The 26,825-nt window shown below is 57.1% G+C and overlaps 2 protein-coding genes across 2 annotated transcripts; one reads left to right on the top strand and one right to left on the bottom strand.

The window, feature by feature from the left end:
- Window positions 1-1,132: 1,132 nt before the first annotated feature.
- On the bottom strand, window positions 1,133-6,943 carry NAGK (N-acetylglucosamine kinase). The gene is made up of 10 exons (XM_039724048.1): window positions 6,871-6,943; window positions 6,545-6,629; window positions 5,481-5,579; window positions 5,089-5,398; window positions 4,935-5,056; window positions 4,072-4,159; window positions 3,435-3,532; window positions 3,281-3,359; window positions 2,931-3,200; window positions 1,133-1,806 (listed from the first exon to the last, which is right to left on the bottom strand). The coding sequence occupies exons 1-9, from the start codon at window positions 6,897-6,899 to the stop codon at window positions 3,007-3,009; spliced, it is 1,104 nt and encodes a 367-aa protein (XP_039579982.1). The 5' UTR covers window positions 6,900-6,943; the 3' UTR covers window positions 1,133-1,806; window positions 2,931-3,006.
- Window positions 6,944-16,327: 9,384 nt separating this feature from the next.
- TEX261 (testis expressed 261) lies at window positions 16,328-25,541 on the top strand. The gene is made up of 6 exons (XM_039723698.1): window positions 16,328-16,474; window positions 18,985-19,064; window positions 20,317-20,470; window positions 21,612-21,679; window positions 22,777-22,879; window positions 24,366-25,541. The coding sequence occupies exons 1-6, from the start codon at window positions 16,405-16,407 to the stop codon at window positions 24,479-24,481; spliced, it is 591 nt and encodes a 196-aa protein (XP_039579632.1). The 5' UTR covers window positions 16,328-16,404; the 3' UTR covers window positions 24,482-25,541.
- Window positions 25,542-26,825: the final 1,284 nt, after the last annotated feature.

Raw genomic sequence — 26,825 nt, 5'->3', positions numbered from 1 at the left:
AACCTGGATTTCCCCAAATTCCTCTTCCCCTTAAGGAATTCCTCAGCTTATCCAACACTACAGCCCTAATTCCTCACAGGCGAAAATCCAAGGAAAACTGAATTCCTGGGAAAAGAGAGGGGCCCTCTGTTGGGATGAGGGATATTTTGGGATGTGGTGGGAATATCCTGGTGCTGATCCCTTTTCCAGGGATCCTGGAGATTTTGATCCCAGGAATTTCCTTCCCCATCCATGGGAGCTGCAGCTCCCTAAACCCTGGCCACTCCCAAGGTTCTAAAAGGTTCAGAAATCCAAGGAAATCAGGAGCTCCTTGGGATTGGGAATCCTTAAACAAGGAAATCAGGAGCTCCTTGGGATTGGGAATCCTTCTCCAAGGAAATCAGGAGCTCCTTGGGATTGGGAATCCTTCTCCAAGGAAATCAGGAGCTCCTTGGGACTGGGAATCCCTGTCCAAGGAGAGCAGGAGCTTCCAAAGGTCAGAAATCCTATCCAGGGAAATCAGGATCTCTTTGGGATTGGGAATCCCTATCCAGAGAAATTAGAAACCTTTTTGGGATTGGAAATCCCTCTCCAGGAAAAGTGGAGCTTCCCAAGGTCAGAAATCCCTATCCAAGGAAATCAGGAACTCTTTGGGATTGGGAATCCTTCTCCAAGGAAATCAGGAGCTTCCCAAGGTCAGAAATCCCTATCCAAGGAAATCAGGAGTTCTTTGGGATTGTGAATTCCTGACCAGGGAAATCAGGAGCTCTTTAGGGATGGGAATCCTTATCCAGGGAAAGTGGATTCTTTGGGATTGTGAATCCCTATCCAAGGAAATCAGGAGTTCCTTGGGATTGGGAATCGTTGTCCAGGGAAATCAGGAGCTCTTTAGGGATGGGAATCCTTATCCAGGGAAAGTGGATTCTTTGGGATTATGAATCCCTATCCAAGGAAATCAGGAACTTCCCAGGGTTGGGAATCCATGAAAAAAAAGGAACTTCTCCAGGTCAGGAATCCCTATCCAAGGAAAGCTGGAGCTCTTTGGGATTGGGAATGTCTATCCAGAGTAATCAGAACTTTTTGGGATTGGGAATCCCTGCAGAGGAAAACCAGGATCTCCTTGGGGTCGGGAATGCCTGCTCAGGGAAAGCAGGAGCCTCCCAGGGTTACAAAGCCCATCCCTGGAAAACGGGACCTTCTCGGGGCTGGAAATCCCAGAGCAGGGAAGCCAGGAGCGTTCCAGGCTCCCCGACCCCTTTTCCAGGGAAGGAGGGAGCTGCTGGGAATGCTGGGAGAGCAGCAGCCCCACTGCTCTGCTCATCCCTGGCAACCCCCGAGCCGAGCAGCTCACGGAGCAGCGGGATCGGCGCCGCCGGAGCGGGAACAGGGCTGAGCTCATGGAATTCCGGCACGTCCCGCTTTCCCCAGCCCCCCTGGGAGCAGCAGCCCCACGGAATCCCCCCTCCAAACCCATCTGGGGCCGTTTTTGGCTGGGCAGGACGGGATGCGTCCCCTGGAGCGATCCCACGTTTTCACCTCCTCCTTTTCCCGCTTTTCCTTGGATTTCTCCCCCCATTCCCTCCTTCCCCCACCCCCCCAATGCTGTAAATTTCAAACGAGGTGTTATCCCAAATAAACGTTTTTTGGAAGGGAGCGGGGCCGGAGTTTTCCTTGGAAAACTGCGGGGTCTCCGTGAGCGGGTTTGGCCGCCCCGCCCCTCCCAGTGATCCCAGTCATTCCCAGTTTGGAGCCTGAGGTGGCTCTGCTTGGGAATTTCCCTCCTGGAGGATTTTCCAGCACTTTCACCTTTCTGGGCACTTTTGATTCCTGGTAAAACGAACCCAAAAGGGATTTTTTCCCTTTTTTTGTTTCCCCTTTTAAGTGAGAATTCCCCCAAAAGCTGCTCCAGCAGCCCCACGTCCATTCCCAGGTCATGGATGTTGTTCCTGATCCCAATATTTGAGATTTTCCCCTTCCTGCTTTTCCTTGGATGCAGAGCCACTCCCTGCCTGTGCTGGCAGGCTCAGCACCCCAGTCCCAATTCCCATTCCCATTCCCAATCCCAGTCCTGTTCCCATTTCCAATCCCATTCACAATCTTACTCCTATTCCCAATCCCATGCCATTCCTATCCTGCCCCATCTCTATCCCACCCCATTCCCACTCTCCCATCCCCATTCCTGTTCTCCCCATCCTGCCCCATCCCCATTCCTGGTTCCATCCTGCCCCATCCCCATACTCCCACCCTATATTCCCACTCCCCATCCTTAAATCCCATCCATCCCTATCCAGCCCCACCCTGCCTCACCCCTGTGCTCCCACCCCCATCCTGCCCCATTCTGCTCCATCCCCACAGTCCCGTTCCCATCCTGCCCTATTCCCACTCTCCCATCCCCACATTCCTGCCTCCATCCTGCCCCCTTCCCATCCTCATCCTGCCCCATTTCCATGCTCTCGTTCCCACTCCCCATCCTCTCAGTCCCATCCCTATCCTGCCCCATTCCCATCCTGCTCCATCCCCTCACTCCTGGTCCCATCCTGCCCCATTCCCACTCTCCCATTCCCACACTCCCTATCCCACCCCATTCCCACCCCATTCCCACTCCCCTTTTCCCATTCCCACTCCCCCATCCCCATTGCCACCCTATTCCCATCCCCAATCCTACTCTCCCATTCCCATCCCCAATCCTACTCCCCCATTTCCATTCCCACCCTATTTCCCACTCCCCCTTTCCCATTCCCATTCCCACTCCCACTTTCCCATTCCCATTCCCCAGTCCCCATTCTCACCCCATTCCCATCCCCAATCCTACTCTCCCATCCCCCTCCCTGTTCCCACTCCCCCACTCTCATTCCCACCCCATTCCCACTCCCCCATCCCCATTCCTGCCCTATTCCCATCCCCAATCCTCAGTGCAACCGTTTTATTGCCGAACCACAGACCCCACAGACCCCACACACGGCCCGGCCCCGTCCCCCCGGGGGGCCGCTCGGGGGGGCCGTTCTGGGGCGCCGTCCCCTTTTGGGGTCACGGCTCCCCGAAGGCGTGCGTGTAGAACACGTCCACGCTGCCGGCGCGCTCCAGCGGCAGCGCCGTGCCCGCGTGCCTGGCCCCCAGCCGCGCTCCCCCCAGCGCCGAGGAGCGCCTCAGCTTCAGCAGGCTGAACCTGGAGAAGTCCCCGCGAGCCGCGTGCCGCGCCCGCTCCAGCACCGGCACGAACCCTACAACAGCGGCGGCGTCACGGGCGACCCCAAAGCCACGGCCCGGCCCCGCGCGGGGCCACCGGCCCCGCTGCGCTCACCCGGCCGCAGGCGCTGCCAGCTGTTCCACACCGAGCCCACGCACACGATGGGCAGCCCCAGCTCGCCCCGGAACAGGCTCTGCGGGGTGGGGACACTCAGGGGGCGCGGGGACGCGCGGCAGGGCGCGGGGGCACCGCGCGGCGGTGGCCTCACCTCGTGGATTTTGGGCAGCACGGCGACCACGTGGCGCGCCAGCACCTCGCCGGCCTTGGTGAAGATGTGGCAGCACAGGGGGTCGCCGAGCTGGGCACCTGGGGGTGGCACCCACGGGGACGTGGGACGCTCCTCTGCGCCCCCACCCCGGGGTGGCAGCTGGGTGTCCCCACCCCGAGGAGGGCAGAGGGTGCTCGGGGGCAAGGTGCGCCCGGGGCAGAGAGCAGGGAGTGGCAGCGGCAGGGACGAGGGGACAGGGACAAAGGGACAGCGATAAGGGGGCAGCGATAAGGGGACAGGGACAAGGATAAGGGGGCAGGGATCAAGGGGGACAGGGACAAATCGAGACAGGGATAAAGGGGGACAGGGACAAGGATAAGGGGACAGGGATAAAGGGGGACAGGGACAAAAGGGGACAGGGAAAAAGGGGGACAAGGGACAAACAGGTGATGGGAACAAGGGGGACAGAGATGGAAAGGGGGACATGGACAAACGGGATAGGGATGAGGGAGACCAGGACAATGGGGATGGGGACAAACAGGGCAGGGACAGTCTGGGCAGGGACAATGGGCATGGGGACAAACAGGGACAAACAGGTGACAGGGATGGGGTGATTCCCTGGGAGGGAATTTCCTACCCTCCGCCAGTTTCTGGCAAAATCCCGCAAATTTGGACTTCTCGAAGGTGCGGTAGAGGTGGGTCAGGAGCCCCATCCTGTCCGAGATCTGTGGGGTCGGGGCAGGGGTGCCATGGGTGAGGTCTGGGGACCCCTCCTGGGCACCCCAATGTCCCCTCCTGGGCACCCCGGGTACAGCTGGGGGTGACCCCAGGTCCTGGCACACAGCCCTGACCCCAGGACCCTAAAACACGGCCCAGAGCCACCCCAAGACCCCAACACCCATCCCAGAGCCCCTCCAGGACCCCAAAACCCATCCCAACCCACCAAGACCCCTGAGACCCATCCCAAAGCCCTCCCAAAACCCCAACACACATCCCAGCCCCTCAGGACCCCCAATACTCATCCCAAAACCCCTCCAGGACCCCAAAACCATTCCCAAACCCCTCAAGACCTCTGATACCCATCCCACAACCCCCCTGGACCCCAACACCCATCCCAAAGCCCCTCAAGACCCATCCCAAAACTTCCCCAACACTGTTACCCATCCCAAATCCCTCAAAACCCATCTCAAAGCCCTTCCAAGTCCCAAACACCCATCCCAAACCCCCCTCAAGACCCCAACACCCATCCCAAAACACATCCCAATCCCCCCAAGATCCCAGATACTCATCTTAAAGGTCCCCAAGACCCCCAAACCCATCCCAAACCCCCCTCAATACCCCAACACCCATCCCAAAGCCCCTCAAGACCTTGATGCCCATCCCAGATCCCTCAAAACCCATCTCAAAGCCATTCCAAGACCCTAATACCCACCCAAACCTCCCCAAGAACCCCAATACCCATCCCAAATCCCACCAAGCACCCCAAACCCCCGGCAGCACCTGGAAGTAGTCGAACATGGCCTGCCTGACGTAGGCGACGTCGTGGGGCGGCACCTCCAGGTTGTCCATGCAGTCAAAGACCATCTTCACTGCCTGGTGAGCGATCCAGTAGGCTGGGAACAGCGGGATCGGGAACGGGGTCAGCAGGGGGTGCGGGGTGACATGGTGCCCGGTGTCACCAACGCCATCCCAACCTCCAGGGACAAGGGTGACAGGGATGGGAAAAGGGGTGCAGTGACAATGGGGACAGGGACAAGGGGGCAGGAACAACAGGGGCAGTGACGATGGGGCCAGGGACAAGGGGCCCAAGGCCAAACCCCACCGTGGTCGGTGGCCGTGGCCATGGCCCCCACGGCGTCGGTGGTGATGAAGTAGCTCTGGCTCAGGTGCGGGAAGCGGCGCTGCAGCTCCTCCGTCATCTTCCCGATGGCGTCCTGCTGGTCCCCTCCGCTCAGCGACAGCCCCTGCCACACCCGGGGCCACCGTCACCGCCGTGGTGGCACCGGGGGGGTGGCACAGGGCTCGGGGACAGCGCGGGGGGCTCACCAGCGAGCGCAGGGGCACCTGGGGGTCCACGCCCGCTTTGCTCTTGGCCTCGCTGACCATGCGCTCGATCCTCTCCAGGCACTTCTCGGAGCCGATGAGCTGTGACACGCCAGGGGACACCCTGAGGCCACCAAGGTGCCACACCCGGGGTGCCATGCAGGCTTTTGGACACCCTGAGGCCACCAAGGTGCCACCTCGGGGGTGTCATGTGGGGTTTTGGACACCCTGAGGCCACCAAGGTGCCACCTCGAGGGTGCCATGCAGGCTTTTGGACACCTCGAGGCCACCAAGGTGCCACCTCGAGGGTGCCATGCGGGCTTTTGGACACCCTGAGGTCACCAAGGTGCCACCTCGCGGGTGCCACGTGGGGTTTTGGGCACCTTGAGGCCACCCTGGGGGTCCCACACGCGTTTTTGGACACCTTGATGCCACCCCAGTGCCACCCAAGGGTTCCACATGGGGTTTTGGGTGTAGGGCCACCCTGAGGTCACCTATGATCCATCCCGGGGGTCCCATGTGGGTTTTTGGACACTGAGGCCACCCCGGGAGTCCCACATGGGTTTTGGGGCATAGGGACACCCTGAGGTGACCCATGATTCATGGGTTTTTTGGGTGCAGGGACACCGTGGCACCGCCTGCAGTGGCTGTGTCCCACCCAAGTGTCCACGAGCTTGGGGACAACCAGAAACAGCGACACTCCGTGTCCTACACCCCGCTCCATGTCCCAAACCCTGCTCCATGTCCAAAGCCATCTCCAAATCCCATATCTCCATGTCCCACATCCTGCTGCGTGTCCCAAACCCATCCCCGTGTCCCAAACCCAGCTCCGTGTCCCACATCCCACTCCTTGTCCCACATCCCGTTCTGTGTCCCAAAGCCGTCTCCAAATCCTGGATCTCTGTGTCTCACACGCTGCTCCGTGTCCCAAACCCATCCGCACATCCCAAACCCAGCTCCGCCCTGTCCCCCCCCCCTGTCCCCGTGTCCCAAACCCCCTCCCCGTGTCCCGCCCCCCTGTCCCCGTGTCCCCCCCAGCCTGGGGCCAGGGCTGTCCCCCAGCTCACCCAGTGGTTGGTGCAGGGTCCCTCGGTCTCGGCCAGGATTTGGCCATCCCCGGACACCAGCACCACCCTGGAGTGGGTGCCCCCGCTGCGGAGAGAGGGGGGACACTGCCAGCACCGCCCCCTGTCCCTGTCCCCCCCGTCCCCCCTCACCTCCCCTTTCGGGGGGGCTGAAATGGGGGTGCTGACCCCACCCGGGGGCAGGAGCCGGTCCTGGGGGGCCCGTCCGAGCCCCCCTCCATCGGCTGCGTGCCCCGGGCCCCGCTTTGGGGGTGCCCGGGCGGGGCGGTGGGGATGGGGAGCCCCGAGCCCCGCGCCGCGCCCCTCACCCCTCCACGCCGCCGAACAGCGACGCCATCGCGGCCGCCACTGGCCCCGCCCCCTGCCCGGACACGCCCCGGGGCGTGGCCACGCCCAGAGACACGCCCATGGCCGTTTATGGGTGGTGGCCACGCCCATCAGCGGCCGCGGCCCGTAAGCACGGCCGTTCCCGAGGCTCCACCCATAGACACGCCCAATTCCATATATGGGTATAGAGCGCTGTAATCCCCGATCGTGACCACGCCTCCCGCACTGGCTCCGCCCCCTTCCCGTTCCGGGATGGGGACCCGGGATGGGAACCCGGGATGGCACCGGGACCCCCCGCGACACGGGCGCTGCTGGCCCACGGACACGCTCAGGACCCTGCCCCACGCGGACTGGGGTAAATCCCCCAAATCCCCCTGTACCCATCTGTGAGAAATCGCCCAAATCCCCCCAAAACCCACCCGTGACAAATCCCCCAAATCCCCCCGTACCCACCTGTGAGAAATCCCCCAAATCCCCCGTACCCACAAGTGACAAATCCCCCAAATCCCCCCGTACCCACTGGGGACAAATCCCCCAAATCCCCCGTTCCCTCCCGGCACAGAGCCCCCTCCCACTCCGTCTCTCCTTCCCGGAACCCCCCCGAGCTAAGGGGGTCCCCCTGTCCCCTCTGTCCCCACGGAGCGCTTGGGGACGTGTCCGTGGGCCAGCAGCCGCTGTGTCCCCGGTGTCCCCTCTGTCCCCCCCCGAGGGTCCCTGCACAGCCGCAGCCGGTGTCCCCTCGGTGTCCCCTCGGTGTCCCCTCCCCGGGGCAGCGGGGTCACAGCTGGGGCCTGCAGGGCCCGGCGGGGGACAGAGGTGACAGTGATGGCAGCGTGACAGCGATGGCAGAGGTGACAGTGATGGCAGCGTGACAGCCGCGGGATCCAGCGCTGTCCCCGCCCCGGGGAGAGGGAGGGAGGGAGGGAGAGGGGAGGGGGGAGATGGAGGGATGGAAAACGAGTAAGGGAGAGGGATGGATGATGGATGGATGATGGATGGATGGATGGATGATGGATGGATGATGGATGATGGATGATGGATGGATGGATGATGGATGGATGGATGGATGGATGGATGATGGATGGATGATGGATGGATGGATGATGGATGGAGGATGGATGGATGATGGATGATGGATGGATGGATGATGGAGGGATGGATGGATGATGGATGATGGATGGATGGATGATGGAGGGATGGATGATGGATGGATGGAGGTCTGGGCACACCTGAACAGAAAGACAAGGTGGCAGTGCAGGACAGTCAGGAGGACAACTTCAACCAGCTGGGGACAACAGCCTAGAGACCAGAGGAGGGGACAGCTGGCCTGGCATGGTCAGGAACCCCTTCCCACCTGGCAGCACCAGCCAGGCCAAATCCCAAATCCCACATCCCACACCTGGCACAGCCACATCGCCACTGCCAGGGGTTCTGTGGTCCTGGGATGCTGGGATGGGGACACGGTGGGACAGTTGGAATGCAGCCGGGATGGGGACAGAGCCGGGATGGGGACACAGCCATCCCGGGACTGGGATCGTGTTGTCCCCCCAGTCCTTTCATGGGGTTGGCGGTGACCCCCAGAGCTGGGGGAGCTCCTTGTCGTGTGTCACCTCCTCCTGGGGGCTGTGACCCTCGGGATTGTCCCTCTTTCCCAGGCTGGGGGTCCCGGGCCCCGCGGGAGGAGCGAGCCCGGCTCCCCCCAGGGCGGGGGAGGCGGCGGCAGGGGAAGGGTTAATGCGGGGCGTGAGCGTGTGCGGCCCCCGAGCCCACCGCCCTCGTGCCCTCATTAGTCCTGGTGGCACCAGCCAGTCTGGGGACAGCGGGGACAGGCCACAGGGGACGGCGCCCGCCGCCTTTGTCTCAACTTGTGGCAAAGTTGGAGCGGAGCCGGGAGCTGCCGGTGAGTCCCGCGGGGTGGGGACAGCGCTGTCCCCGCTGCCACCCCCGGTGCCAGGAGTGCCCCGAGCGCATCCCGCACCCGCGCGGGGACGAGGACAGGAGGGTCCCCGCGGTCCCCGGAGCGTGTCCCCAGCCTGGGGGGTGGCTCCCCCGCTCTGGGGTCCGGCCGGGAGCGCGGGGTAAGACGGGGAGGTTTGGGGGGCTCGGGGCAAACAGGATCCCGGCGGATCCCAGCCCGGGAACGCTGCGGGGACTCCCCGCTCCCAGCACAGCCCGGGAATCGCAGGGAGGCTCCGGCCCCGCGGCTCCCGACGGACGCGCGGACAGCGGGGCGGAGAGGGGACATCGGCACGGGGGGAGCCGGGCGGAGCCCCCCAGAGCCCCCCGCCCTTATCCCGAGCCCAGCCCCGCTCCGTCCGCGGCGCATCCCGGATCCGGCTGGCAGAGGAGGGAGGAAGGCCCAGGCAGGAGCGGCTCGGCTGTGGGGGCTGCGCTGATTTCGGGGGGCTGGGGTGAATTCCGGGCTCTGGATCCATCCCGCTGTGCTGAGCCGGGGCTGGAGCGGCACCGGGGACATCCCGGGGACATCCCGGGGACATCCCAGGGACATCCCGCCCGGAGGAAGAGGATGGTGAGCGGAGAAACGGGAATGGGGCGGTGGTGGGGTGGGGTGGGCGGCTGCTCCATGGGCAGGCAGCCCTCGGGATGGGATTTGGGGTGCCCGTCCCAGCAGGTGGTCCCATCCCAGATGGATGATCCTGTGCTCATCCCCATCCCAAGGGGATGATCCCACCCCCGTGCCCGTCCCAGCAGGTGGTCCCATCCCAGATGGATGATCCTGTGCTCATCCCCATCCCGAGCGGATGATCCTACACCCGTCCCCATCCCAAATGGATGATCCCACCCCATCCCCATCCCAAGGGGATGATCCCATGCCCATCCCCATCCTGTCACAGCGGTGCCGGAGCCGTGGCAGTGCCCAGCGTGCTCTGGCACCACACGGGGTCACATCCATGCCCGCGGTACTGGGAGAAGGGATCGACCGGGAGAGCTGGGAGCAGGGAAGCGGGGCCTGTCCGTGTGTCCTCCCCTGTGTCCGGTGGCCTTCTTGGGGCTCTGGAATCCTGCTGTGTTCCCAGGGATCCCAGCTGTGCCATAGGTGCTGTCTGTCCCATCCCCAGAGTCTGTCCATTTGTCCGATTGTCCGTCCATCCATCCATCCATCCATCCATCCATCCATCATCCATCCATCATCCATCCATCCATCCATCCATCCATCCATCATCCATCCATCCATCCATCCATCCCTCCATCCATCCTTCCTTTCTCCCACTCCCCATCTCTCCCTCCGTCCCTCCCTCCGTCCCTCCCTCCATCCCACTCCACATCCCAGGGATCCGGGCAGGGACAATGTCGGTGACATTCGCGCTCTGGCTCTGCCGCCTTCCGGACACCGTGGAGGGGACAGGAGGAGAATTCCAGAGGAGAATTCCAGAGGAGGTGAATTCCTGGGGGATCAGGAATGGGGCTGGGAGGTGGCACTGTGGGGCCGAGCTGCCCTGGGCTGGTGGCAGGGGGACACGGGTGGCTCTGGACGGTCCCGGAGCTGTCGCTGCTGCACGGAGCGGCCTCGGCTCAGCGCTGGTGGCTGTGGCCTTTCCTAACGGGAATGTCACCGTGTCCACCCACGGAGCCCCGGCCCGGCCACCCCTGTGCTGGACAGGGATGGGGACAGGAACAGGGATGAGGACAGGGACGGGGAATGGGGATGGGACAGGGAACGGAGACAAGGATGGGGAGTGGGGATGGGGACAGAACGGGAATGTCACCGTGTCCACCCACGGAGCCCCGGCCCGGCCACCCACACTGCCCCCGTGCTGGACAGGGACAGGGATGGGGATGGGGACAGGGACAGGAATGGGGAACGAGGAATGGCGACAGGGAATTCGGACAGGGACTGGGGATGGAGACTGGGATGGGGATGGGGATGGGGACAGGGAATAGGGATGGGACAGGGACAGGGAATGAATGGGAATGGGAATGGGGACAAGGAATGAGGATGGGGACAGAATGGGCATGGGAATGGGAATGGGAATGGGAATGGGGATGGCGATGGGGATGGGGACAGGGAATGGGACGAGGGGGACAGGAACGGGGACAGGGACAGGAACCGGGACAGGGATGGGGATGGGGATGGGGACAGGGATGGGGACAGGGACGGGGACAGGGACAGGGACAGGGACAGGGACAGGGACAGGGACAGGGACAGGGACAGGGACAGGGACAGGGACAGGGACAGGGACAGGGACAGGGACAGGGACAGGGACAGGGACAGGGACAGGGACAGGGACAGGGACGGGGACAGGGACAGGACAGCCCCGAGGGGTGCGCAGTGCGGGGGTCCCGCTGTGGGACCCCAGCGGGGTCGGGGCGGGGCCGCTCCCCTGGGGCACCAGTGGGGGCCCGGGGCAGGAGCCGGGGGCGCCGCTCCTTGCAGCCGATGGCTCCGTCGCTAATTGACATTGTTAATGAGCGTGGGGAGGGGGGGAATCCCCCCGGAGCGGCTCCGCCCCTCCTCCACCCTCCCCGTGCCTCAGTTTCCCCCATCCGCCCGCAGAGCGGTGTCACCGCCCCGCCCGTGCCGCGTCCCGCACTGCGGGAGGGGAGGTGACACGGGCGGGGCCGTCCCCTGGGGTCACCCGTGGGCTGGCCGCGGTGTCGCACGCCCGACCTGCCGCGGGGCCGTCCCCTGGGGTCACCCGAGGTGTCGCACGCCCGACCTGCCGCGGGGCCGGCGCTGGCAACGAGTTCATCGGCTCGGGGGGGTTTGGGGACGCGCGGGTGGCACCGCCCTGGCGTCACCCGGGCGGGTGGCACCGCCGCGCTGTCACCCGGGATGGTGGCGGGGGCGGGCGGGGCTGTCCCCGCAGCGCTCCCAGCGTGGCCGCGCTGGGACGGACTGGGATGGACTGGGATGGACTGGGACGGACTGGGAGGGACTGGGATGGACTGGGAGGGACTGGGAGGGACTGGGAGGGACTGGGACGGACTGGGACGGACTGGGACGGACTGGGACAGACTGGGACAGACTGGGACGGACTGGGACGGACTGGGATGGACTGGGACGGACTGGGATGGACTGGGAGTCTCCCAGTGCTCCCCAGGAGCGGAGAAGGAGCCACCGAGGGCAGACAGGACCCCAAAACCCGGCGGAGGGGACACGGGACCCCTGAAACCGTGACAGGGGGAGATGTGACCCCCAAACCGTGGTCGGGAGGACGTGGGACCCCCAAATCCTGGCTGAGGGGAGATGGGACCCCTGAATCCCCCCTGAGGACAAGCGGGGTGACCTGGACACCCCACAAGGGACGGGGACAGGGGCAGGGGATGGAGCAGGGAGAGGGGATGGGGACACCCCAAATCCAGGGGAAACCCCTGCCCCCTTTTCCCAGACCCCAAATCCAGGGGTGACCCCAGCCCCCTTTTCCCAGACCCCAAATCCGTGGGGCCATCCCACATCGGGGATCAGCTCACGCCACCCTTTGTCACCCCAAAACCATTCTGGGGACCCCTGGGGGGTGCCGGGGCCGGGGCAGACCCAGGGGTGCCCCAAACCCCTCCTGGAGGGGGGTGCGGCCGCCCCGTGTCCCCTCTGCCCTTTGGGGTCTGTGGGGACACCGCGCCCCCATCCCGGGGTGCGGGCAGCGGGTGCCCCCAAACCTTCCTGATCGATCCCAAATCCTGCCTGATCGATCCCAATCCTTCCTGATCGATTCCAATCCTTCCTGATCGATCCCAAACCTTCCTGATCGATCCCAATCCTTCCTGATCGATCCCAAATCTTTCCTGACCGATCCCCCATCCTTCCTGATTGATCCCAAATCCTTCCTGATCGATTCCAATCCTTCCTGATCGATCCCCAAACCTTCCTGATCGATCCCACATCCTTCCTGATCGATCCCAAACCTTCCTGATCGATCCCAAATCCTTCCTGATTGACCCCAAATCTTTCCTGATCACCCCCCCTTCTTGATTGATCCCCCTCATCCTGATTGATCCCCTGACATTTCCCAATTGCTCCCCCACCTTTTCTCCATTGATTTTCCCACCTTTCCCAATTGATCCCCATCATTCCTGATCAATCCCCCCATCTTGATCGATCCCCTCATCTTTCCTGATTGATCCCCCATTTCCCGATTGCTCCCCCATTTCCCGATTGCTCCCCCATTTCCTGATTGCTCCCCCATTTCCCGATTGCTCCCCCATTTCCTGATTGCTCCCCCATTTCCTGACTGCTCCCCCATCCTTCCAGACCTTTCCCCATCCTTCCTGATTGATCCTCCCCATCCTTGATCATCCCTCTTTTCCTGATTGATCCCTCCCTCATTCCCCATCGATCTCCCCCACCTTTTCCCGATCGATCCCCCTCTTTTCCTGATTGATCTCCCCCTTTTCCCGATCGATCCCCCTCTTTTCCTGATTGATCTCCCCCTTTTCCTGATTGATCTCCCCCTTTTCCTGATTGATCCTCCCCCTTCTTGACTGATCCCCCTTTTCCCGATCGCTCCCCCCCCTTTTCCCGCCTGATCTTCCCACCTTTCCCGATTGATCTCCCCCATCTTTTCCCGATTGATCCCCGCCTTTGCCTGATTGATCCTCCCCCTTCTTGACTGATCCCCCTTTTCCCGATCGCTCCCCCACCTTTTCCCGCCTGATCTTCCCACCTTTCCTGATTGATCCTCCCCCTTCTTGACTGATCCCCCTTTTCCCGATCGCTCCCCCACCTTTTCCCGCCTGATCTTCCCACCTTTCCTGATTGATCCCCCATCATTCCCGACTGATCTCCCCCATCTTTTCCCGATTGATCCCCGCCTTTGCCTGATTGATCCTCCCATCAGTCCCGATTGATCTCCCCCTTTTCCCGATCGTTCCCCCTTTTCCCAATCGCTCCCCCGCCGGTCCCGGGGGGCAGCAGGAGCCCCGGTCCCGGGAGGCAGAGCCGGTCCCAGGGAGTACCGGGGCCGGTCCTGGGAGGCAGAGCCGGTGCTGGGCACCAGCGGGGCTGGTCCCGGGAAGCAGGAACCCCGGTCCCGGGAGGCAGAGCTGGTCCCGGGGAGCAGCGGGACCGGTGCCGGTGTCGGTGCCGGGGAGCAGCCTTAGCCGCGGGAGCAGGAGCGGGGCCGGGACCGGTCCCGGGGAGCAGAACCGATGCTGGTCCCGGGGAGCAGCAGAGCCGGTCCCGGGAGGCAGAGCTGGTCCCAGGGAGTACCGGGGCAGGTCCCGGGGAGCAGCAGCGGGAGCGGGGCCGGTCCCGGGAGGCAGAGCCGGTGCCGGTGCCGGTGCCGGTGCCGGTGCCGGTGCCGGTGCCGGGGAGCAGCAGCCTTAGCCGCGGGAGCGGGAGCGGGGCCGGTCCCCGGGCGCGGTGCATTCACGGTTCGGGGAGCGCGGGACGCTGAGCGGAGCTGACGGCAGCGGCGGGAGCGGCGCTCGGGGGGAGCGGGGCCCGATCAGGCAGCGCTGACCGGAGCGCGACCCGGAGAGCCAACCCCGACATTTTGTGGGGGACCCCAAACTGCTCCCCGAGAACCTTCCGGAAGCTGCAGTCCCGGCTCCCTAATGGGAATGGGAATGGGATGGGGATGGGGATGGGGATGGGAATGGGGAAATGGGGGAATGGGGGATGGGGATGAAAATGGGAATGGGAATGGGGGTGGGAGAATGGGAATGGAGGAATGGGAATGAGAACTGGAATGAGGGAATTGTGGGGTGGGTTTGGGGTCGGGGGCAGGGGGAGCAGCGGGAGGAGGGGAGGGAAAGGCGCTCCCGGGGCTCCTCCCGCTCGTTTTTCACGCCCGGATTCGCCGGCAGCTCCCGGCGGGGCCCGCCCGGGAATTCACGGGGCTTTGGCTGCGGAGTGGAAATGGGAAAAGAGAAAAAATCCTGCCAAAAAAAGGGAAAAAACAGCCCTAAAAATAGCCCTAAAAGTAGGCCTGAAAGTAACCCGGAATTGCCCTAAAAATAATCCCGAAAATGACCCAAAAAATAACACTAAAAATGACCCTAAAATCGACCCTAAAAATAATCCTGGAAATAACCCTAAAATCGACCCTAAAATCCACCCTAAAATGACCCTAAAAATAATACTAAAAATGATCCTAAAATCGACCCTAAAAATGAACCTAAAATCGACCCTAAAAGTGACCCTAAAAATAACCCTAACATCGACCCTAAAAATGACCCTAAAAACGACCCTAAAATCGACCCTAAAAATGACCCTAAAATTACCCTAAAATCCACCCTAAAAACAACCCTAAAATGACCCTAAAAATGACCCTAAAAATAATACTAAAAATGATCCTAAAATCGACCCTAAAAATGACCCTAAAAACGACCCTAAAAATTACCCTAAAAATGAACCTAAAATCGACCCCAAAAATAATCCTGAAATTAACCCTAAAATCGACCCTAAAAACGACCCTAAAAACGACCCTAAAATCGATCCTAGAAATAACACCAAAAATAACCCTAAAAATGACCCTAAAAATGACCCTGAAAATAACCTTAAAATAACCCTAAAATCGACCCCAAAAGTGACCCTAAAATGACCCCGCAGGCAGCTCCGGGGGTCCCAAACGCCCTCATGGGGGATGGAGCTGAGCGGGGACCCCCCGGACCCCAAAACGAACCCACAGCACCCCAAAAGGAGCCCCCGCACCCCAAAACCGCGCACCCCAAAACCCCTCCCAGTCCCGCCCAGGGGGGTTTTGGGGTCCCTCAGTGTTTTTTTTTGGGGTCCCTAAATGGGTTTTGGGGTCCCTACACACTTTTGGGGGTCCCTCTGTGCCTTGGGGTCTCTGTGGGGTTTTGGGGCTCCTTGCACCCCTCGGAGTCCCTGTCCTTGGGGTCCCTCCCACATTTTGGGGTCCCTGCCGTGTTTTGGGGTCCCCCCGTGTTTTGGGGTCTTTATAGGATTTTGGGGTTTCCTTTACAATTTTTGGGGTCCCATCCATTCCCCTCCTCCTGCAGACTTCGGGGAGTCTCCTCTCCCACTTCTGATCTCCCCACAGCCTTTTGGGGTCCCCCCGCACCCTTTTGGGGTCACCCCCACTTTTGGGGTCCCTCCCACATTTTGGGGTCCCTGTACCTTTTGGGGTCCCCTTTTCACGGTTTCCTTCACACTTTGGGGGTCCCTGCGCATTTTGGGGGATCCCCCACAGATCAGGAGCCCCTGCCGTGCTTTGGGGTCCCTCCCCGTGTTTTGGGGTCCCGGCACATTTTTGGGGTCCCAGCACATTTAGGGGTTTCCCTTACAATTTTGTGGGGTCCCATCCATTTCCCTGACTCCTGCAGACTTCGGAGAGTCCCCTTTCCCATTTCCGATCTCTCCACCCCCTTTTGGGGTCCCCCCCTCCTTTTTGGGGTCCCCCCGCTCCCTTTTGGGGTCCCCAATCCCGTCCTGCCGCGCGAGTCCTCCCGGCCTGCAGGGGGCGCCGTGCCGGCTCCCCGCACGTCTCGTTGGTTCCGGTGCCGCGTGTCGCTGGTTCCGGCGGCGGGGCCGAGCGGGAGCGGCCCCGGCAGCGGCACCGGGAGCGGCCCCGGCGCGGCCCGGCCCCGCCATGTGGTTCATGTACGTGCTCAGCTGGCTGTCCCTGCTCGTGCAGGTGGCCTTTGTCACCCTGGCCATCGGTGAGAGCTGCGGGAAGGGCTGCGGCCGTGTCGCGACATGGCGGGGGGGGCTGAGGGGAGCGGGGACAGCCGGGGAGGGCTGAGGGGCACCGAGGGCTCCGAGTGCCGCCGGGGTTGGGGCTCCGGGGTGTCCCCAAACCCTCAAAAAATCCCTGAGATTTGGGGTCTCTTGGTGTCCCCAAGCCTGGGGCTCCGGGGTGTCCCCAAGCCCTTAAATCACCACAGGGACTCGAGGTCCCGAAGTGTCCCCAAACCCTCAAAAAAATCCCTGAGATTTGGGGTCTCTTGGTGTCCCCGAGCTCCCAGAGTGTCCCCAACACTGGGGGTCTCTGGGTGTCCCTAAACCCTTGAATTGTCCCTGAGATTTGGGATCCTTGGGTGTCCTCAGACCCTCAGAGTGTCCCCAGACCCTTAAATTGTCCCCAAGACTTGGAGTCTCTTGGTGTCCCCACCCTCAGAGTGTCCCCAAGACTGAAGATCCCTGGGTGTCCCCAAGGCCTTAAATTGTCCCTGAGGTTTGGGATCCTTGAGTGTCCCCGAGCTCTCGGAGTGTCCCCAAGATTTGGGGTCCCTGAGTGTCTCCAAACCCTCAGAGTGTCCCCAGGATTTGGGGTTCGTGGGTGTCCCCAAGCCCTCAGGGTGTCCCTGAGATTTGGGGTGTCTGGGTGTCCACAAACGCTCAGGGTGTCCCCAAGACTGAAGATCCCTGGGTGTCCCCAAGCCCTCAGAGTGTCCCCAGGATTTGGGGTTTGTGGGTGTCCCCAAACCCTCAGGGTGTCCCCAAGACTGAAGATCCCTGGGTGTCCCCAAGGCCTTAAATTGTCCCTGAGGTTTGGGATCCTTGAGTGTCCCCGAGCTCTCGGAGTGTCCCCAAGATTTGGGGTCCCTGAGTGTCTCCAAACCCTCAGAGTGTCCCCAGGATTTGGGGTTCCTGGGTGTCCCCGAGGGCTCAGAATGTCCCCAGGATTTGTGGTCTGTGAGTGTCCCTGCCCCCTCAGAGTGTCCCCAAGATTTGGGGTCCCTGAGTGTCCCCGAGCCCTCAGAGTGTCCCCAACATTGGGGGTCCCTGGGTGTCCCACAAGGGCTCACAGTGGCCCTGAGATTTGGGGGTCCCTGGGTGTCCCTGAGCCCTCAGGATGTCCCCAACATTGAGGGTTTCTGGGTGTCCCCAAGCCTGTGATGTGTCCCCAAGCCTGAGAGTCCCCGAGCCCTCAGAGTGTCCCCAAAACTGGGGGTCCCTGGGTGTCCCCAACCCTTAAATCACCGCAGGGACTGGAGGTCCCTGGGTGTCCCCAAACCCTCAGAGTGTCCCCAAGGCTGGGAGCCTCTTGGTGTCCCTAAGCCCTCAGAGTGTCCCCAAGATTTGGGGTCCCCGAGTGTCCCACTTGGCTTAGGGTAACGCTGAGATTTGGGGTCCCTGGCTGTCCCCGAGCCCTCAGGGTGTCCCCAACACTGGGGTCCCTGAGTGTCCCCAAGCCCTTAAATTGTCCCAGGGATTTGGGGTCCTTGGGTGTCCTCGAGCCTGGAGGTCTCTGAGTGTCCCCAAAGCCTCAGAAGGTCCCCAGGATTTGGGGTCCCTGGGTGTCCCCAAGCCCTTAAGTCGTCCCTGAGATTTGGGATCCTTGGGTGTCCCCAAGCTCTCAGAGTGTCCCCAAGCTTGGAGGTCCCTGAGTGTCCCCAAACCCTCAAAGTGTCCCCAGCATTGGGAGTCCCTGGGTGTCCCCAAACCCTTAAATCCCTGGGTGTCCCCAAGGTCCCTGGGTGTCCCCAAGCCCTTAAGTCGTCCCTGAGATTTGGGATCCTTGGGTGTCCCCAAGCTCTCAGAGTGTCCCCAAGCTTGGAGGTCCCTGAGTGTCCCCAAACCCTCAAAGTGTCCCCAGCATTGGGAGTCCCTGGGTGTCCCCAAACCCTTAAATTGTCCCTGAGATTTGGGGCCTCTTGGTGTCCCCAAGGGCTCAGAGTGTCCCCAACATTGGGGGTCTCAAGCCCTCAAAGTGACCTGGAGATTTGGGGTCCCTGAATGCCCCGGGGGCTCAAAGTGTCCCCAACACTGGAGGTCCCTGCGTGTCCTCGAGTCCTCATAAGGGTCCCCAGGATTTGGGATCCCTGGGTGTCCCCAAACCATCAGAGTGTCCCCAAGCCTGGGATTCCCTTGGTGTCCCTGAACCCTCAGAGTGTCCCCAGGATTTGGGATCCCTGGGTGTCCCCAAACCCTCAGAGTGTCCCCAAGCCCTCAGAGTGTCCCCGAGCTCTCAGAAGGTCCCCAGGATTTGGGATCCCTGTGTGTCCCCAGACCCTCAGAGTGTCCCCAAGCCCTCAGAGTGTCCCCAAGCCCTCAGAGTGTCCCCAAGCCCTCAGAGTGTCCCCAAGCCTGGAGGTCTCTGAGTGTCCCCAAGGCCTCAGAAGGTCCCCAGGATTTGGGGTCCCTGGGTGTCCCCAGAGCCGCCGTGGGCCGGTGCCACCCCCGAGGTGCCAGCGGTGCCACCGGTGTCCCCGCGCTGTCCCCGCAGCGGCCGGGCTCTACTACCTGGCAGAGCTGATCGAGGAGTACACGGTGGCCACCAGGAGGATCATCAAATCCATGATCTGGGTGAGTGCTGGGGCTGACCCCAAATCCCAGAGACCCCAAATCCCTGAGAGCCCAAACCCCTGAGAGCCCAAAGCCCTGAGAGCCCAAATCCTGGAAACCCCAAATCCCTGAGACCCCAAATCCCTGAGACCCCAAATCCCTGAGACCCCAAATCCTGGAACCCCCAAATCCCTGAGAGCCCAAACCCCTGAGACCCCAAAGCCCTGAGAGCCCAAATCCTGGAAACCCCAAATCCCTGAGACCCCAAATCCCAGAAACCCCAAATCCCAGAAACCCCAAACCCCTGAAACCCCAAACCCCAGAAACCCCAAATCCCAGAAACCCCAAATCCCTGAAACCCCAAATCCCAGAAACCCCAAGTCCTGGATACCCCAAACCCCAGAAACCCCAATTCCCTGAAACCCCAATTCCCTGAAACCTCAAATTCCTGGGAAACCCCAGATCCCTGGGAAAACCCAAATCCCTGAAACCCCAAACCCCAGAAACCCCAGCTCCCAGAAACCCCAAACCCCAGAAACCCCAAACCCCACAAACCCCAGCTCCCAGAACCCCCAAATCCCGGGAGAGCGGGAGCTGCTCCCATCCCCCACGCGGGTGAGGTTCCTCCTGCAGTTCCGTGCTGGGAGCACAGAATTCAGGCAATAATCCCATTTCCCCCAGATTTCCCCCATTTTTTCCTGTTGTTTTCTCTTTTTAACCATTTTGTCCCTTTTTTCCCCATTTCCTCCCCATTTCCTGTCTTTTTTCCCATTTTTTCCCCGTTGTTTTTCTTTTTTCCCTGTTTTCCTCCCTTTTTTTAAAATTTCCCCCATTTTTTTCTTTTTGTTTTTCTCCCCATTTTGTTTTTTCATTTTCTCCATTTTTTCCCCATTTCCCCCATTTTTGTTTTGTTTTTTTTTTTTTTTTTTTTTTGTTGTTTTTCCCTCCCATTTTTTTTCTTTTTCCCCATTTTTCCCCATTTTTTCCATTTCCTCCCCGTTTTCCCCCTTTTATCCCTGTTTTTCCCCCCCTTTATCCCCTTATCCCGATTTTTTCCCATTTATCCCTTTTATCCCATTTAATCTCCATTTATCACATTTTATTCCCATGTTATTCCAATTTTTCCTGTTTCCCCCCTTTCTCCCCATATTTCCCCCTTTTCTCCCCATTTCCCCCCCCCTTTTCTCTCCAATTTCCTTCTGTTTCTCCCCCATTCCCCCCATATCCCCCCATTTTCCCCTGTCCCCCCGTGACGCGGTGTCCCTGCTCGCAGTTCTCCTCGGCCGTGCAGCTGGGGCTGCTCCTGTTCGAGCACTTCCCGCCCTTCCTGGTGGCCACGGGGCTCTTCAGCAACCTGGTGTACCTGGGGCTGCTGCAGAGCTTCCCCTGCATCGTGCTCAGCTCCTCCAACTTCCTCCTCTCCTGCGGTCAGACTCACGGCCTCGTGCCTCGGGGGTTTGGGAATTTTTGGGGATTTTTTGGGATTTTTTGGGGAATTTTTTGGGATTTTTTTTGGGATTTTTTTGGGATTTTTTTGGGATTTTTTGGTGATTTTTCGGTAATTTTTTGATCATTTTTCTGTAATTTTTTTCCAATTTTTTCAGAGATTTTTGAGAAATTTTACAGGATTTTTTGAGGAATTTTTGGGATTCCCTAAGTGCCCCAAATGACTCAGAATGCCCCAGAAATTTGGGATGTTCAGGGGTCAGAATGTGCCGGGAATTTGGGGTTCCTGGTGTAGCTGGGGCTGCTGCAGAGCTTCCCCTGCATCGTGCTCAGCTCCTCCAACTTCCTCCTCTCCTGCGGTCAGACTCACGGCCTGCTGCCTCGGGGGGTTTGGGAATTTTTGGGAATTTTTTGGGATTTTTTGGGGATTTTTTTGGGATTTTTTTGGGATTTTTTTGGGATTTTTTTGGGATTTTTTTGGGATTTTTTTGGGATTTTTTTGGGATTTTTTTGGGATTTTTTTGGGATTTTTTTGGGATTTTTCGGTAATTTTTTGATCATTTTTCTGTAATTTTTTTCCAATTTTTTCAGAGATTTTTGAGAAATTTTACAGGATTTTTTGGGTGAATTTTTGGGATTTCCTGATTGCCCCAAAAGGCTGAGAATGCCCCAGAAATTTGGGATGTTCAGGGGTCACCAGGGGTCAGAATATCCTGGGAATTTGGGGTTCCTGGTGGCCACGGAGCCACGGAAAATTTTGGGAGTTCTGAGGGATTTTCAGGGGAATTTTTTGGGATTTTTTTAGGATTTTTGAGAGAATTATTGGGAAAGTTTTGGGGTGAATTTTAGGAAATTTTTGGGAAATTTTTGGGAATTATTGGGGATTTTTTGGGATTTTGTGTAATTTTCAGGGATTTTTTGATTGTTGCAGTATTTATGGGGATTTTTTTGAGGAATTTTGAGGCAGTTATTGGGGATTTTTGGGAATGTTTTTTTTTATTTTTAGGGAATTTTTGAGGGCACTTTTGGGATTGGCCTGGGGGGGGTCGGGAGGCTCCAAAATTTGGGATTTTCCCTCTGGAATGTTCTGATCCCGTTGTTTTTCCCTGTTTTTCCCTGCAGTTCTGGTCGTGGTCAATCACTACCTGGCATTCCAATATTTTGCTGAGGAATTTTACCTCTTCTCCGAGGTGAGATCCCAAAAATTCCGGATTTTCCCCATTTTTCCTTTGGAAAATTCCCAATTTTTGGGTTGGTAGCTCTGAATTTCTTCAAAATAAAACTGATTTTTTTATTTTTTTCCAATTTTTCCGGGGTCTCTTGAGGTTCTAAAATTCCCTGGGAGCTGCAGGTTTGGGATTTTCCCAGGAAATTCCAGGAATGTTAATCCAAATTTATGATAAAATGCAAAAAATTTTAGGAATTACAAAAAATTTTAGGAAAAATAAGAAATAAATCATTAAAATTTCATTTTTTAACCAATTTACCCCAAATCTTTTCCCATTGGGAATTCCTATTCCTGATTTTTCTGTTGGAATTCCAAGAGGCCAAAATTCCATAAAAAAAACGATGAAAATCCAATTTTCCCCTGAATTTTTGTGGGTTTTTTTCCATCAATTTCATTAATTTTCCCAGGAGGATTTAACTGAATTCATTAAAATCTTAATTAAATTAACCCTTAATTAAAATTTGGGAATTCAAAACCAGGAAGAGCAAGAAATTTGGGAAGTTTTTTATCCCACAAAAAAGGAGTGAGATGAAAATTTTCCTTGGGAATTCTTGGAATGTTGGGATTTCTGGGTTGGAATTTTGAGATTTCTGAGCTGGATTTTTGGGAATTCTGGTTGGAATTTTGGGATTTCTGGTTGGAATTTTGGGATTTCTGGTTGGAATTTTGGGAATTCTGGCTTCTTTCAAGGAAGAGCAAAAAATTTGGGAACACCTCGAGGAAACTTTTCCCCCACAAAAAAAAAGGGGGTGAGATGGACGCTTTTCCTTAGGAATTCTTGGAATTTTGGGGTTTTGGGGTTGGAATTTTGGGGTTTTGGGGTTGGAATTTTGGGAATTCTGGTTGGAATTTTGGGAATTCTGCCTTATTTCAAAGGAAAACCAAGAACAGCAAAAAATTTGGGAACACCTTGAGGAAACTTTGTTACCCCGCAGAAAAAGGGATGAGATAGAAATTTTCCTTAGGAATTCTTGGAATTTTGGGGTTTTGGGGTTGGAATTCTGGGGTTTTGGGGTTGGAATGTTGGGAATTCCGGTTGGAATGTTGGGAATTCTGCAGGTCCTGGCTTATTTCACCTTCTGCCTGTGGCTGATTCCCTTCGCCTTCTTCGTGTCGCTGTCGGCCGGGGAGAACGTGCTGCCCTCCACGGTGCAGCCCGGAGGTGGGAACGGGGCTGGGAATGGGGTGGGGAATGGGGTTGGGATTGGGATTGGGATGGGGCTGGGATGGGGTTGGGATGGGATTGGGATGGGGATGGGATTGGGAATGGGATTGGAATGGGATTGGGATTGGGATGGGGTTGGAATGGGATTGGGATTGGGATTGGGATGGGGTTGGGATGGAAATGGGTGGGAAAGGATTTTGAGTTTGTCTGGTTTTGATCCTGCTGAGAATGTCCCAGAAATTTGGGATTTTTGGGGGCATCAAGGGTGACGATGTCATGGAAATTTGGGATTTGTGGTGGTCCTTGAGCCCTTGGAGAATCCCAGAAATTTGGGATCCCTGGGGGGATCCCTGAGCCCTTGGGGAATCCCAAGGATTGAACGTCCTGCCCTCCATGGTGCAGCCTGGAGGTGGGAACGGGGTTGGGATGGGATTGGGATGGGATTGGGATTGGGATTGGGATTGGGATTGGGATTGGGATGGGAATGGGATTGGGATTGGGATTGGGATGGGAATGGGATGGGAATGGGGTCAGGAATGGCTGGGAAAGGATTTCGAGCTTGTCCAGTTCTGATCCTGCTCAGAATGTCCCGGAAATTTGGGATCCCAAAGGCTCAAATAATCCCAGAAATTTCGGGATCCCTGAGTGCCCCAAAGTCTCTGAATGTCCCAGAAATTGAGGGTCCCAAAGTCCCAAAGAACCCCAGAAATTTGGGATCCTTGGGTTCTCCACAGGGCTTCAGAGAACCCCAGAAATTTGGGATTCCTGAGGCTTCCCAAAGGCTCAGAATGTCCCAAAAATTTGGGATTTTTGGGGTCCCCAAGGGCGCAGAATATCCCAGAAACCGGGGATCCCAAAGGCTCAAAGAACCCCAGAAATTTTGGGATTCCTGGGTGCCCCAAAATGTCCCAGAAATTTGGGATCCCTGAAATCTTGGAGAATCCCAGAAATGTGGGATTCCTGAGGCTTCCTAAAGGCTCAGAATGTCCCAAAAATTTGGGATTTTTAGGGGTCACCAAGGGTCAGAGAATCCCAGAAACCGGGGATCCCAAAGGCTCAAAGAACCCCAGAAATTTTGGGATTCCTGGGGGTCCCTGAAATCTTGGAGAATCCCAGAAATGTGGGATTCCTGAGGCTTCCCAAAGGCTCAGAATGTCCCAAAATTTTGGGATTTTTGGGGTCCCCAAGGGTCAGAATATCCCAGAAATTGGAGGTCCCAAAGGCTCAAAGAACCCCAAAAATTTGGGATTTTGAGAAGCCCAGGAATTTGGGATCTCCGGGCACCCCAAAAGCTCCAAGAATTCCATGGAATTGCGGCTTCCTGAGTACCCCATAAATTTGGGATCCGTGATCACCCCAAAAATCCAATCCCACATTCCCAGTGGGATCCAGAACCAGCCAGAACTTCTTTAGGAATTCCCTCCCAATCCCAAACCCCCAAATCCCCCGTTCCCCTCTGGAATTCCGATCCCGTTCTCCGCAGACGACGTCGTCTCCAATTATTTCACCAAGGGGAAAAGAGGGAAACGCTCCGGGATTCTCCTCATTTTCTCCTTCATCAAGGAAGCCATCCTGCCCAGCAGGCAGAAAATTTACTGAAATCCGGGAATATTCGGGAATATTCGGGAATATTTGGGAATATCCAGAAGATCCCCAGCCGGAATATCCCAAATTTTTGCCTTTTTCCGGGAATTCTTTGGGAATTCAGAGACTTGGACACTCCTGGAGGTGCCGACCACGCTTGGGGGTTTTTCCTGTTGATTCCTTGGGAATGGTTTCGTGGAAAATTTTGGGAATTTTGGGGATCTCCAAGTTCTCTGCGGGGTTTTTTTGGAGCTGCTCCTGGATTTTCCTGAGGGTTCCACAGAGCCGTGAATTCTAAAAAAAAATGGGAAAAATTGGGATAAATCCAGAGGATTCCAGCTGTCCCTTCATCCTCTTTTTCCCGAAGGAATGATCCCAAAAAAAAAAAAAAAATCAGGATTTGGGTGGTTTAAATCCTGAAAATTCCCATTTTTCCCTCCAGCAAAGCCTGGGAAGGAGTTGATGGGAATGGATTTTCCACGGGAATCTCAGGTTTCCAAGGAATTCCCAGAATTCCGGATTTTTCTGATCCTGCAGAGGGGGGAATGTTGAGAATTCCCAGATTTTTCCTTCCTCTTCCAAAGGGTGAAACTCCTCCGAGGGAGCTGCAAATTTCTTCTTTTCCCCTCAGAAAATTCCCATTTTTTTCTGGATTTTTCCATTCCCACCCCAGCCACGCTTGGGAATTCCTGATCCAGATGATTTTTTTGAGGAATTCCCAAAAAAATGCCTTTGGAAAAGCTGGAATTCTACTCTGAGACCTGTTGGATTGGGATTTTTTTGTTGATTTTTGGGTTTTTTCCCCTCTGGATTTGCTGGAAAATTCCAGGATGGGAATGAGGAAAATCAGGAATTCCTGATTCCTTTGAATCCCGATTTTCCTGGGAATTTTTCCAGCTGTTTTTCCGTATTTTTCCAGCCTGGATTTCCAGGAGCTGAATCAGATTTTAGGGAAATCGTGGAATTCCATAAATATTTAACCAGGAAATGGAAATTGGGGATGAAATTTGGGAAAAACATTCCCAGAAACACCGGGAATGCGGGAAATTGATGAATAAAGTGGAGAAATCCTGGATTTTCCTTGGGGTTTTTATTGGGATTGGGATTTTTCCGGGTCTCTGGAAGTGTCCAAGGCCAGGTTGTGGAATTTGGGTGGAATTTTGCCACGGGAATTCCAGGATTTTGGGGGAAATCCATGGATTCAGGTCCCATCCTGGGGGATCGTGGATTTTCCTGGATCTGGAAAAGGCAGGAAAAGGAAATTCCCAGGCTCTGGAATTTCCCTGGAAGCAGCAGGGAGAGCCCAAAAAAAGCTGGATTTGGAAAAACCGGGGGAAAAGCTCCAGGATTTGGGAAAAATCAGAGGAAAAAACTCCAGGATTTGGAGAAATCCAGGAAAAAGCTCCAGGAAAGTTCCAGGATTTGGAGAAATCCAGGAAAAAGCTCCAGGAAAATGTCAGGATTTGGAGAAATCTGGGAAGAAACTCCAGGATTTGAAGAAATCTGGGGAAAAGCTCCAGGAAATGTCCAGGATTTGGGAAAATCAAGAAAAAAAACTTCAGGAAAATTCCAGGATTTGGAGAAGTGGAATTTTGCCACGGGAATTCCAGGATTTTGGGGGAAATCCATGGATTCAGGTCCCATCCTGGGGGATCGTGGATTTTCCTGGATCTGGAAAAGGCAGGAAAAGGAAATTCCCAGGCTCTGGAATTTCCCTGGAAGCAGCAGGGAGAGCCCAAAAAAAGCTGGATTTGGAAAAACCAGGGGAAAAGCTCCAGGATTTGGGAAAAATCAGGGAAAAAACCTCCAGGATTTGGAGAAATCCAGGAAAAAGCTCCAGGAAAATTTCAGGATTTGGAGAAATCTGGGAAGAAACTCCAGGATTTGAAGAAATCTGGGAAAAAGCTCCAGGAAATGTCCAGGATTTGGGAAAATCAAGAAAAAAAACTTCAGGAAAATTCCAGGATTTGGAGAAGTCTGGGAAAAATCTCCAGGATTTGGGAAAAATCTGGGAAGAAAATTCCAGGATTTGAAGAAATCTGGGAAAAAGCTCCAGGAAATGTCCAGGATTTGGGAAAAATCTGGGAAGAAAATTCCAGGATTTGAAGAAATCTGGGAAAAAGCTCCAGGAAATTTCCAGGTTTTTGGAAAAATGTGGAAAAAACTTCAGGATTTGGAGGAGTCCAGGAAAGTTCCAGGAATTGAAAAAATCTGGGAAAATCTCCAGGAAAATTCCAGGATTTGGAAAAGTCTGGAAAAATTTCCTGCTCTTTTTCCATCAGGAATTTCCCTTTTCCACTTTTTTTTTTTTTTTTTTTTTTTTTTTTTTTTTGTGCCCCCTCTCCCCCTTTTTTCCCTC

The sequence above is a fragment of the Passer montanus genome, unplaced genomic scaffold (genome assembly GCF_014805655.1).
Source record: "Passer montanus isolate IOZ18808 unplaced genomic scaffold, ASM1480565v1 scaffold109, whole genome shotgun sequence".
Lineage (NCBI taxonomy): Eukaryota > Metazoa > Chordata > Aves > Passeriformes > Passeridae > Passer > Passer montanus.
The sequence above is the reverse complement of the archived record's forward strand: the minus strand, read 5'-3'. Positions and strand labels throughout refer to the sequence as shown.